Here is a 12,020-nt window from a genome sequence, read left to right on the forward strand (position 1 = left end):
AACTAATTCCTGTTCGCCATTGTGTGGATTTATGGATTGTTTTGGACTTTTTTCCGAACTCATTTTTGGTTCATTTTTCACCTTTCACCAGGCAACTGTACTAAATACAATACTATCGCTGAAGAATAAACGGTGTCTGTTCGGCGAACACTAAGTTAAGAATTTCTGGCCTAGTATCCCTTAGCCAGCTTCGATAGCTCCAAATAATCATTTCGGCACAATTATGGTAGAGTTTAAGTAGATGTTGACAAGGATGGACAGGGTCTGGTGGGGACAAGGCATCCACCCCCAGTAACTGAGACCCTGCATTGGAGTGACTTGTCTTAGATCACACATCGTGTGATGGGGCCAGTCATTTAGCAGGTGGCTTTCTGGCCCCAGACTAGAACGTTTAATCACTTTTCATGTATGCCCAGGATCAGGCAGTGTGTACATTAACTGAGCTGGGACTTAGTATGCACACATTCCCCGATTAGGCACTTTCGGTAACAGAGTATTAGAACATCTGCTCAAGTACTAATTGCACCAGAGTGCAGTGCAGGGGGTAACATTCCGCACGGAAGTACACCCCTGGCTTGTTCCCGTGTGTCTTGAACCGCACCGCCTGGCGCCCAGCTCCCTCACATGTGCCCGTGGTTGTTGTACCACCTGCCTGCAGAATCCTCAGCACTGGCCAGCAGGGTACAGTATCCCAGGGCACCCGGCTGCCTGCCAATGAACTCAAGGCTAGAGATAGGGAAACTGTGACACTCCTGTGCGTGCAATGCATATCGCAATCCTTAAACATTCAAGGGTGCACACAGCTGGCTCTCGGGCACCAGTCCAGTGCCCACCTTATTAATCCGACCGTGAGTACCGATACTCTCCTTAAAAGTAAAGAAGTGCCGGTACTCGACTCGGTAAATGTAAGAAGTGCCGGTACTCAGTACCGGTGAGTACCGGCCCATTTAAAGCACTGACTGTAGGGTTGATCTTCACTCAGTAGGACTTGTCTCTGGTTTCTGTCTTTTAATGAGTAATTGGACGCTGTTACTTTCGAATTTCAGATAAACCAGTTGGCCACACCGCACCAGGAGTTTATATGAACCGTGATCACGCCTTTACTGCGGGATGCAGCGGGCTGTGTACTTCTCTGCAGCCCAATATACAGTTCTTAGCCGCGCTTCCAAAACTCACGACGCATTTAGCTCCTTGAAACATGCGAACATGCGCTCCTCTTCCTGTACGTAGGGCTGTGTGAATCTATAGTTTTTCTTTTTTTTTAATACACGCTATGCAAGCAGCAAACAAACCCCCTCCTACAAAAGCATTTGTTTATTCTGTGTACAACAGATTTCCTTCCCCGCCCATCTTTTCCTGTGTAGCTGCAGAGGAAGGGAAGTGAATCTGAACCCGCCCTCTCCTGCAGCAGAGGAAGCAGTCCCTGCAGCCGCAGCTCCCACAATCCCCCGCGCAGGAGGGACTACCCTACCGTAGGAAAGACAATAGCATCTGAGGGGATAGTGGCAGCAAGGAAGTGATGGAGAAGCAGACAGAGTGGCGGCGGACAGGTAAATAATAAACCGATGAGTAATTCGAAGAAAGAAAGAGAAATGAAAAGCAGGGAGAAAGATGTGAGCCAAGAAAGAAGGGAAGCGCGCAAACATACGGACACATTCAGTAGCTATAGACCCGAAGACAGGTCTGGGGGATGGGGAGAAAAGAAAAGCGACTAGTGCTAAGTATATATGTTTGGAGAGTGACAGTAAAAAGAAACCATTAAAACGTTTCAGAGAGCAAGGAGAATTGATATAATAATATTGTTGTGGGACCAAGATAGTGGTGTATTGGGCTCATAACAGAGACATACGCATACTTCAGCGCCCCCTTCATTGCCAAAATAAATGCACAAGTAAAAGACGGGGTTAGAAGACTACGTGTACTCGCGTCCCATCGAAGGGAGTACCGACAGTAGCCCCATGCTGTCCATCCATCAAGCCCATGTCGGATGCTGTGCCTGCCTGCCTGCCCCGGCCAACGTTATGCGTGTGTGTGTGCGCGAATGGAAGGTGTAGTGCGTGTTTGGGTTCACGGGAGGTCAGAAGGGTGTGCTATGGTGTCTCGCCACTCTTTGCAGCTGGGAAATGCACCCACTTGTTTAAGTGCCCGTCCATAACATGCGGTGGTTCGCGGGCATAGTGCACTCCCCTTCACTTCCTGCTTTGGCTGTGATCTGCTTTTCCTTTCGAGAATGTTGCGGACAGGGAGAAGAACTGGCCAAGAGGAATGAATGTACTTGTTGTGGCAATTATCGGAGTGCACATATAATCCACCTGATGGCGCACAATCACATCTGGTGACATGCACGTGTCATCACAAAAATGAGCATCACACATTCACCTTTGAATCAACAAATGAAAATGTATTCAATTATGTATTGATCTTTATTGTTCAATTACTTAACATTGTTACAATATACTATCATTACAATGTTCTTTAAAATAAAAAAGAGTTAAAATCCCACACAAATTGCTACAAATTAGAAGGGAGTTAAAACATTAAAAACTGATGTCCAAACTGGCAGTAAAGTGCAGGTGCATAAAACTTAGAGGGAAGTTATGTCAAAGACTCTCTTGTTTGCTAGCCAACTAGTTTCTTTTTGTAACTCAATTTTCTGTGTCAGTTTGGCCCGGATTGATTCTGTAAATTTCCCTGGCCGCACAAATGTTTTAGCGGTTTTAGCAGAGAAATGCAGTTCTGAGGCTTCTCTGCATCGTACAAGGCAGTGAGATCTGCAGATGGGGAGTACCAATCGGTGTCGCTCGCTAGTTAACTTTGGGCAGCAGCACAGGAAATGGACCCAAGAATCATGATGGTAACTACAAAATCGACATGAGGCTGAGTTGTCCAGCTGGACCCAAGCTTGGTTAAAGTCTGCGATGGGCAATGCAAGATGTCTCATGTAGGTAATTTTTTCCTGGGTCGGGACTATAAGTGCTTGATCAAAATAAGGCTGTGGTTTTCCCACTTTGTAAGAAGTGTCCAGTGATGAAAGATTGGGTTTATGGTGTAAGCTTTCCAGGTCTCTTTCGTAGGATATTTTCTTGACCTGTGTATTCAATGATCTTTTCCAGGCAGATACAGGAATGTTTAAGTTGTGCAGGTTTTGAACGTCTAACAATTTTGTGGCTGCTGCCAGCTGAACCTGCCATGGAGATCCACCTTCAAAGATTGTTTTAATTTGCGTTTTCAGAGAAGTTACTGGAGGGTGCTAATATAGTATTTTAAAATGTCCCCTGAGCAGGTGATGTCGGGAAGGGTGAGTCCCAACTCCAACCTTACTCTTGCTTTCCTGACCTGTCGTGGGAGTCCTAGAACCTTCTTATAGGCAGAAATGTGGTAGTTCGTGAGGAACTTGGGGAAGGCGCCAGGGAAGACTAAGTGACCGTAGTTAAGAGAGGGAACTAGTTTTGCTGTTAAGACTTTCAGGATGGGTTCTGCAGTCGGACTATGTAGTCATTGATTGAGATTTCTCAAACTGTAGATGATATCGGCCCCCTTGCTTCTTAGATGTTTCAGATGGGCTGTGGGTTTAACCCCTTCTGATAACCTGAGACCCAGATAGTTACATCTTATGCATGTTCTGATTTGCAGGTCGCCTAAGTGCCATTGTGCTGTCTTCTTTTGGTGGTACTTCCCAAAGATGATTATCCTGGTCTTCTCCTGGTTCACTAAGAGGTTGTTCTTTTGGTTAAACCTGTGCAGTGCATCTAAGGCTTTCTGTAGGCCTGTCCTAGTGTGATCCCTTATGACTCTGTTGTCAGCGTATTGGATAATTTGGAGCCTCATATTCCCCAGCCTTGGTGTTAGCCGATTTGCGCCCTCCAGGGCTTTTCCCAGGTCGGATGTTGTGAGAAGTTGGCCTGATGTATGATGTTCACTATTCTAGTGAGCACCTTGTATCAGTCCAAACAACCCTTATGGTGGTGGTTGTAAAGTCAACCTTATAGACAAACTATCCTAGGGGTAGCATGGACTATGCAGTCTTAGGCTTACCTCAAGAGGGCATGTGAAGCCAGCTGTTTTACCATATGCAATCCTGTAATATCAAATGAAAGGACACCACACAAGTTATATATTATAAAAAATATATGTATTTATTACTAGAATAATCCTCTGTACTCTTTATGAGTCCAGAGGCACAAGCGTTTAAACAAAAGCACAGTTAAACATACACAAGTTGCACAATTATGGATAGGGCCGGTGGCCACTCAAACGATATACTAAATAAGTGGTATAAGAACTACTTCTCGAACAATGGTAAGGCCTAGGGCCTTGGGAATCGCTGGGACTACACTGGACTAACAGCAGTTAGGACGGGAGTAGCCCGCGGGATTCGGGTGCAGCGCTAAAAGCACACGCATGCACCAATGCAAAGTCAATGGTGCGTAAAAGTTATAAAGTTACTGTTTTGGAAGTCTTCCGACTGGAATAGAATTAAACCACTTTAAACTAGGACACTAGAGGTGTAACCCCCTACAGGAGCACCGGTGTTTGATCGTTACCTCACTCACAGGAAGCGGGTGCATAGGTGCCAAAGTGTGTCGGGTTTCGTCGTGGAGTTCTATGGAGCCTGGAGAAGAAGATGCTGCAGGCGGCCAGAAGAGAAGAGTCCGGGTGGATCCAAGAGTGGATCGAAGATGTAGAGTACCTGAAAGCAGAGGGGACAGAGTCTGGGTCACTAGCCAGTGACCAGGATAGAACCAGGAAGGAACCAGGCAATGTCGGGCGCAATCAGGTGGTTGTCGAGAATCTTGACTTCGCTGCCACATGGACTCTGGGGCATCGACGATGACCAGGAGTGGATCACGAGCTGTCCCACGAAGGCTCTCTCTGTTGGTGGTGTCGGCTTCCGGATCGGAGTCAACAGGCCTTGGCAAAGGCAACCCACGCAGAATTCGAAGATTGCTTCATACTCGGACCAGCAAGGTCAGAGAGGTGGCTCCTTTTCAGGGGAGCGAGGGCCAGTCTGGAGCAACCAGACCAGCAGAGTAGTTTCAAACATTCATCGTCCTAGAGGCCACTAGCCAACAGGCAAGTGACCGGACAGACGCGTCGAGCAGGAAAATGCAAAAGGGCCCCACGCAGCACTCGATGAGTGTGGAGGGGTGAACTTCGGTGCACAAGCTGCTCGGGGCTGGGGCTTCTCAAACCCCAATGCACAGCTTCAAGGGTGCCTCGGGAGCTGCACTGTCAGCACTACGCAGTCTTCAAGATGGCCGGTCCCACGTCTCACGTCGCCTCCCCGGGTCTCAGCTTTGCTGTGGCTGGTTGGATGTCTGGGAATCCGGTTCTTGTCGATCTCTGTCGCTCGAGCTCCGGCGGGAGCTGCAACAAAGCAAACCGTTGGGCGCCGGATGGTGCCTGTTTGCACAGGGTGGTCACTCCTTGACCACAAGGGAAATTCTTCAGTCTTCCACGTCGAGTGGGATGTCGAAGGGTCCAGAATTCCGTTTCAAAGTTTTAGCCAGGATTATCTAAAGTCTATAGACACAGTTCCTACCTTTATTCCAAATCAAGGGGCTGGATTACCTGCTAGGTCCCTCCTATGGGTGGGACCCAGGAAGGGGGTGGTTACACCCCTTTTCCTTTGTCCAGTTTCGCGCCAGACCTGGGGCTGGAGTGCCCCAGCACCGGTTTGAACTGGGCTATGCATGGGGAGCCTTGTGTGCCCCAGGCTGTGTCTAGTTTCACTCGCCCTGCCTGCCTTAATCCACTATCTCCTGTCTGGGGTTGTGTAACACCTCCCTGTGACAGGATACCATTTGTCCAGGCCTCCCCTGCCGGAGTTTGGGTCAGCAGCAGGAGGCCAGACTTGTGTCTGTGGCAGCATCATCCATTTTGTGATGCTGAGGCTCTGGTTAGATTTAACCGCATTTAAGTAAAGTAACATGTCTTCTCCCTCTAGAAGGGTGGAATGCTACCCCGTCGCCAGAACTGGCGAGGGGGTAGTATTCCAAAGTGTATGACCCCTTACACGACATGTTTTGATAAAGCCAAACCAAAGTAAGCAATAACCGCGAGGATTATAATGCACTTAAGAGTATATGGTTTGGCAATACCCTGGAACAGCTATTAGGAAATGGTTCCGAAAGCTGCAGACAGGCTCAGCTCATGCTAGAGCACCATCTCACATAAATCCAAGCACTCTGCCTCCAGGATTGTTAAGGCCTGCCATAGGAGTGACTTATAGGTGCATATGTGTCCAGATGTAGGTTTAGATATAGGTATTGTTGGACCCGGCCTCGTGGCGTGGTTCGCGCCTGTCCCTACACACCCTGCGAGCGTAGGCCTGCACCCCGAACCCCTGCGCAGCCTCCCCGTGAGTGTAGCATGCACCCCGAAGCCTGGTCGTCTCGCCCCCGATAAGCCCGGACCCCCGTAACCCACGACCAGGCCCGCCGGTCCCCGTCCCGCTCCCGGCTCCGAGCACCCAACCTTGCATGCCCCACAAGGCCCGGCAGCCATTTCCCTTCCCGAGGTCCCTGTCTCCCTGAGCCTAGCGTGACCCCGGCCCCAGCGAAACCCAGACTCCAAAGGCGCGCCAGTCCCGGCTGGGGGGTAAAGCGCTTCCCGAGTGTGATAAGCCAGGCAGTTTCGATGGCACCTCCGGCCTCCCCTGAGAGACTGGTATCTGTCACACCTTCGGCCCTCCCCTGTGGGCCAGTTTCGATCGCACCTTTGGCCTCCCTGAGGGCTGGCTCCAGACCCGCTGGGCGTCTGGGAATTCCCGGACCCATCTTTCAAAGGATCAAAGAGCCAACCGCCGGACCTCGCCAACGACCAGCCCCCAGGGCTTGAGACCTCCGTCTGCGAGGGTCCGGACATCAAAGGGCCCCTGGACTATATCTGGGCCCACCTGACAACTAGCGGGCAGTTGTATCTTGGACCTGAAGCCTGCTGATCTGATCGCGGCTGACCCTAAGAAGAACTCATCTGGAACCTCTGAGCCCTGCTGACGCTGTCGCGGCTCCCTCTTCGCAACAAGGAACCGAACCACCTGAGCCCTGCTGACGCTGTCGCGGCTCCCTCTTCGCACCAAGGAACTGAACCACCTGAGCCCTGCTGACGCTGTCGCGGCTCGAGCTGAACGCGTAACCATCGGAGCCCTGCTGACGCTGTCGCGGCTCAACCTCTAAGACCACCGGAGTCCTGCTGACGCTGTCGCGGCTCAAGCTTGAACCTGCAACCATCCGAGCCCTGCTGACGCTGTCGCGGCTCCTCACGAACTTCTCCAGATCGAGCCCTGCTGACCTCGTCGCGGCTCGAGGAGTACTCTGGTCCGGCTGGACCATCGAGACCACCATCACGACCGAGCCGACTCGACGGAGGTGAAGCCGCCAGTCCGACCATCATCGTCCGTACCCCCCGGCTCAAGGATTGGGAGCTGTGCGTAGGGTACGCCCCGGACTGCCCCAGAGACTAAAAGACTGTCCCGCTTCCCCCTTCCTGAACCCGCAACGACTTTGTGATCCTTCAATCACTGTGTACATAAGAGTGCTTCCCTCTTTCATTCCTTATATAAAGAACCTGTTACTAAGAACCCAACTGTGTGGTGTCTGTTCGTAGTGTGGTGTGAGCTCAGTGTGTACGATCCTAGACTCGAAGTCCTCCCCGGTGAGGACCTCACGATAAGACTTGGCAAGATCTGTGGGAGAGGTGGATCATGGGGTGACCGGGTGAGCATAACCTGGCCCTCTGAGATTGCCCCTTCTAACAGGTATACTATATCTAAGCAAGGGGGGATTACACGACCTTGCCCCAGCTGAGTGATCAGCCAGTTGTGTCTATTTGGATGGCCAGCCAGGGGTGGCAAAAGATATGCTGCAGCCCCTGGTAGGCCTTGGATGCACCCATGCCCTGGGTACCTATAGTACACTGTACAGGGGCTGATAAGGTGACCCAATATCCAATTAGTTATGCACATAGGGTACATGGAATCCATTTTAACTAGAGAGCAGATAGCCTGGGGCCCTGATTAGCAGGGTCCCAGGCCAACTAAGTCGAAAACCAGCTAAACACAAGGCAAAAAAATCTGGGGTAACCATAGTCCGGTATCCACCCTCCTACATAACCCCCCCAAATGAAAGGAGATAAGGCTATCCTTGACCAGGTAAGCCTATATTGCCTGAGTGGCCATATAAGGAGGAACCTGCACTGGCATGGTTACCCCCTATCTCATGGTCCACTAAGCAATCCCTCACCCTAGGGGTATCAGAGGGTCTCCACCATAGGGAATTACTACCTGTAGTGTTTTTTGGCAAAGTAAAAGGCTGGTGTTGAGAGGGAGTACTGAAGTGAGGCTCCACTAAGGTAGGGCTCAACTTCCTCCAATCACTATCCACCATGGTTGCCTTTCTTTCCATGACTGAGTTGCACTGTGCTCTCAAGGTCAACCTCTGGCTGCCTACAGCTGGAGGCTGGGTCCCTTTGGTTGGCTTACTGGAGGGACAGGTCAGGTTTGGGTCCTTTGGGTCCCATGTTTGGGTGTGCCCAACAGTGTCCATCTGGGGGAGGTTCCTAACTAGGTGTAAGGGAGATCCCTCCGGAGTTTTTAAAGTCTCCACCTTGCTAGGGCTGCTAGCTTTGGTGCCCCTAATCTGCTGATGGGGGTGTTTTATTGGACAGGGGGCCCTTTGGGGTCCACTGACATCCTTGACCTCTGTAGCCCTGGGCAGACTGAGGCAGTGTAGAGAGGGGCAGGTTACCTGCTCCAGACTGGGTCCCACCTTGGAAGGGTCCACTGACATCAGGAGCCCTGCCAGGCTAGGCCTGACTACCTCTGGGGCAGTTTTTTCACAAGGGGTAAGATCAGTTCCCTGAGGAGGCTGATCCTTTCCTAAAGTCTGGTGGGAGGGAGATTTCTCTTCCTCCTCAATGCTCTGTGTTTGTGTGGAGTGATCCATAGTTTCAGGCTTCACAACCAATGAATCTGTTTGAGTTTGGGCTGTGGCAATCACAGCCCCACCAACCTTTTCAGGAAGGGACTCAGTTTGGGTATGGGCTGTTACCATCACAGCCCTGCTAACCTTTTCAGGGAAGGAATCTGCTTGTGATTGGGCTGAGACTGGCACAACCCTCCTAACCTGTTTATGAAGGACATCTTGGATTGGGGCTGTGGCCATCACAGCCCCACTAACCATTCCATGGAGATTTACCATTTTAGAATGGGTTTCTTGTTCTATCTCAGCTCAGGCTGAGATTTCCAAATCATTCCCCAGTAGACAATCTACAGGCAAGTTTGTTGACACTGCCACTCTCTTTGGGCAAGTGACACCTCCCCAGCTGAGATTTACTACTGCCATGGGATGATTTGTCTGCACTCCATCAATATTGGTCACCTGGTATGTGGCACCAGGTAAAAGTTGCCTTGAGGGGACTAGATTCTCAGTCACCATAGTGACACTAGCCCCTGTGTCTCTATAAGCCTCAACGTTCTGACCATTGATGAGGGGCTCCTGTCTGTACTTGCTCAAAGTGTTTGGGCAAGCAGTGATGTTGGCAAACCCCATGCCATTTTCACAGACAAGAGTGGCTGTAGTTGGGGACCTGGTTAGGCCAGAGTCCACATGAGTTCCAAAAGTAAACCCCGCCAAATTCTTGGGGGTGCTCCCACCACCTGGGGGATTACTGCTAACAGTAACAGGAGGTGTTGGAGCATTACTTGGAGGAATATTGTCTTTATTGTTATTCTTTGGACAACAGCTATTAGTCTTCCAGTGGCCAGTCTGCTTACAGGCATGGCAATAAGGTTTCTTGACAGAGGAGGTGTTTTGGGACCCACCCCCACCATTGGAGTTTTGGGGCCCTGTGGGAGACTTGTCTTTTGATTTATCCCCACCCTTCTCTTGAGTCTTGGAATTATCCTTCTTTTGGTCATTACCCTGATTCTTCGGCCTAATCCTGGTTCTGACCCATTTGTCTGCCCTCTTACCCAATTCTTGTGGAGACGCCAGATCTGAGTCCACCAGGTGCTGGTGCAAAAGCTGGTTTTGACAATTACTAAGGATCTGCTCCCTCATAATCAAATTATACAATCCTGTATAGTCATGTACTTTGCTGCCATGTAGCCAACCTTCCAGAGCCTTAGTAGAACAATCTACAAAATCAGTCCAGTCCTGAGTCTGAGCTTTTTGGGTATCTCTGAACAACAACCTGTATTGCTCAGTGGTTAGGCCAAACCCATCAATAAGAGCACTCTTCAGGACAGTGTAGCTTTTAGCATCCTCAGGTCTAACTATGAGGAGCTTATCTCTCCCTTTCTCAGAAAAGGAAAGCCACAAGATTGCTGCCCACTGATCTTGGGGAACCTGCTGTACCATGCATGCCCTCTCCAGAGCAGTCATCCATTTGTGGATGTCATCCCCATCTTTGTAGGGGGGCACAATCTTGCTCAGGTGTTTATGGTCATAAGACCTATCTTTATCCTTCTGGATATTGCTGCCACCAGTGGAATCTAATCCACTCAATTTTTGTTCCCTTGCTAAAGCAAGTTTAGCATGGGCCAGGGCTATCTCTTCCCTCTCTATCTGGAGTTTGACAGCTCTCATCCTGGCCTTATGATGTTCTCTCTGAGGGGACGTCATTCCCCTTTGAGAAGCCCTTGAGGCATTAGAAAGGTTAGATTCCCTGGAAAGGGATCTCTCTCTTCTATTGCTAGGGAGTATTCTGCTACGAGGTCTGGAAAGGTGGTTCACCTTTCCATCCCCATGTAGGCTCAAGTTAGCATGGCTAAGCCTCCTAACTTGGACCTCTATATCCCCCTGATATGAATAATTTCCATCCACCTCCTCATCTTCTACCTCTGGGGTGGTGTTCTCATCATCTGGGAGGTTTATTTCATCTCCTGAATTACCTGAGGGGCCTGCACTAGACTTCTCAAGGTCATCCTTTTCTAGGACTCCTATCAGGATAGGAATGGTAGGGTTGTGACCCTTTTTCAGCCCCCTTGTAGTGCACAAGGCACTCAAGTCTCTGAAGCTGAGTTTATCATAGTTGGAAGGTGCCTTGGCAAGGTCACCTGTCACAGGCAGAGCACCGCTTTGCTCACCTGTGCCAGACATGACTTAGTGAGGTGTAAGTGTGTGCACTTACCTACAGTATGTGTTTTCCTATTGGAACCTTGGTAGTGAGTTGTAGTCAGGGTGTGCTAAGCCCTTTGGTCTACAACTACTAAGTTCAGTAGAACTTAAGTATGTAAGCTTTGTTTATATGTACCTATGGTACTTAATGTGATCTTTCACACCAATGTGAGAAGTTGGCCTGATGTATGATGTTCACTATTCTAGTGAGCACCTTGTATCAGTCCAAACAACCCTTATGGTGGTGGTTGTAAAGTCAACCTTATAGACAAGCTATCCTAGGGGTAGCATGGACTAAGCAGTCTTAGGCTTAACTCAAGAGGGCATGTGAAGCCAGCTGTTTTACCATATGCAATCCTGTAATATCAAATGAAAGGACACCACACAAGTTATATATTATAAAAATATATGTATTTATTACTAGAATAATCCTTTGTACTCTTTATGAGGACAGAGGCACAAGCGTTTAAACAAAAGCACAGTTAAACATACACAAGTTGCACTATTATGGATAGGGCTGGTGGCCACTCAAACCATATACTAAATACGTGGTATAAGAACCACTTCTCGAACAATGGTAAGGCCTAGGGCCTTGGGAATCACTGGGACTACACTGGACTAACAGCAGTTAGGACGGGAGTAGCCCGCGGGATTCGGGTGCAGCGCTAAAAGCACATGCATGCACCAATGCAAAGTCAATGGTGCGTAAAAGTTATAAAGTTACTGTTTTGGAAGTCTTCCGACTGGAATAGAATTAAACCACTTTAAACTAGGACACTAGAGGTGTAACCCACTACAGGAGCTCCGGTGTTTGATCGTTACCTCACCCACAGGAAGTGGGTGCATAGGTGCCAAAGTGTGTCGGGTTTCGTCGTGGAGTTCTATTGAGCCTGGAGATGA

At 49.5% G+C, this 12,020-nt stretch overlaps 1 protein-coding gene across 1 annotated transcript in view; it reads left to right on the forward strand.

The window, feature by feature from the left end:
• Window positions 1-1,388: 1,388 nt before the first annotated feature.
• The window catches only part of LOC144784169 (uncharacterized), a 103,156-nt gene continuing 92,524 nt past the window's right edge, over window positions 1,389-12,020 (forward strand). Inside the window, exon 1 of the mRNA XM_078662841.1 lies at window positions 1,389-1,550. Within this exon, the coding sequence (XP_078518967.1) occupies window positions 1,520-1,550 (31 nt within the window). The 5' untranslated portion in view covers window positions 1,389-1,519. The remainder of the gene's footprint in view (window positions 1,551-12,020) is intronic.

This window comes from Lissotriton helveticus, chromosome 10 (genome assembly GCF_964261635.1).
Source record: "Lissotriton helveticus chromosome 10, aLisHel1.1, whole genome shotgun sequence".
Classification (NCBI taxonomy): Eukaryota; Metazoa; Chordata; class Amphibia; order Caudata; family Salamandridae; genus Lissotriton; species Lissotriton helveticus.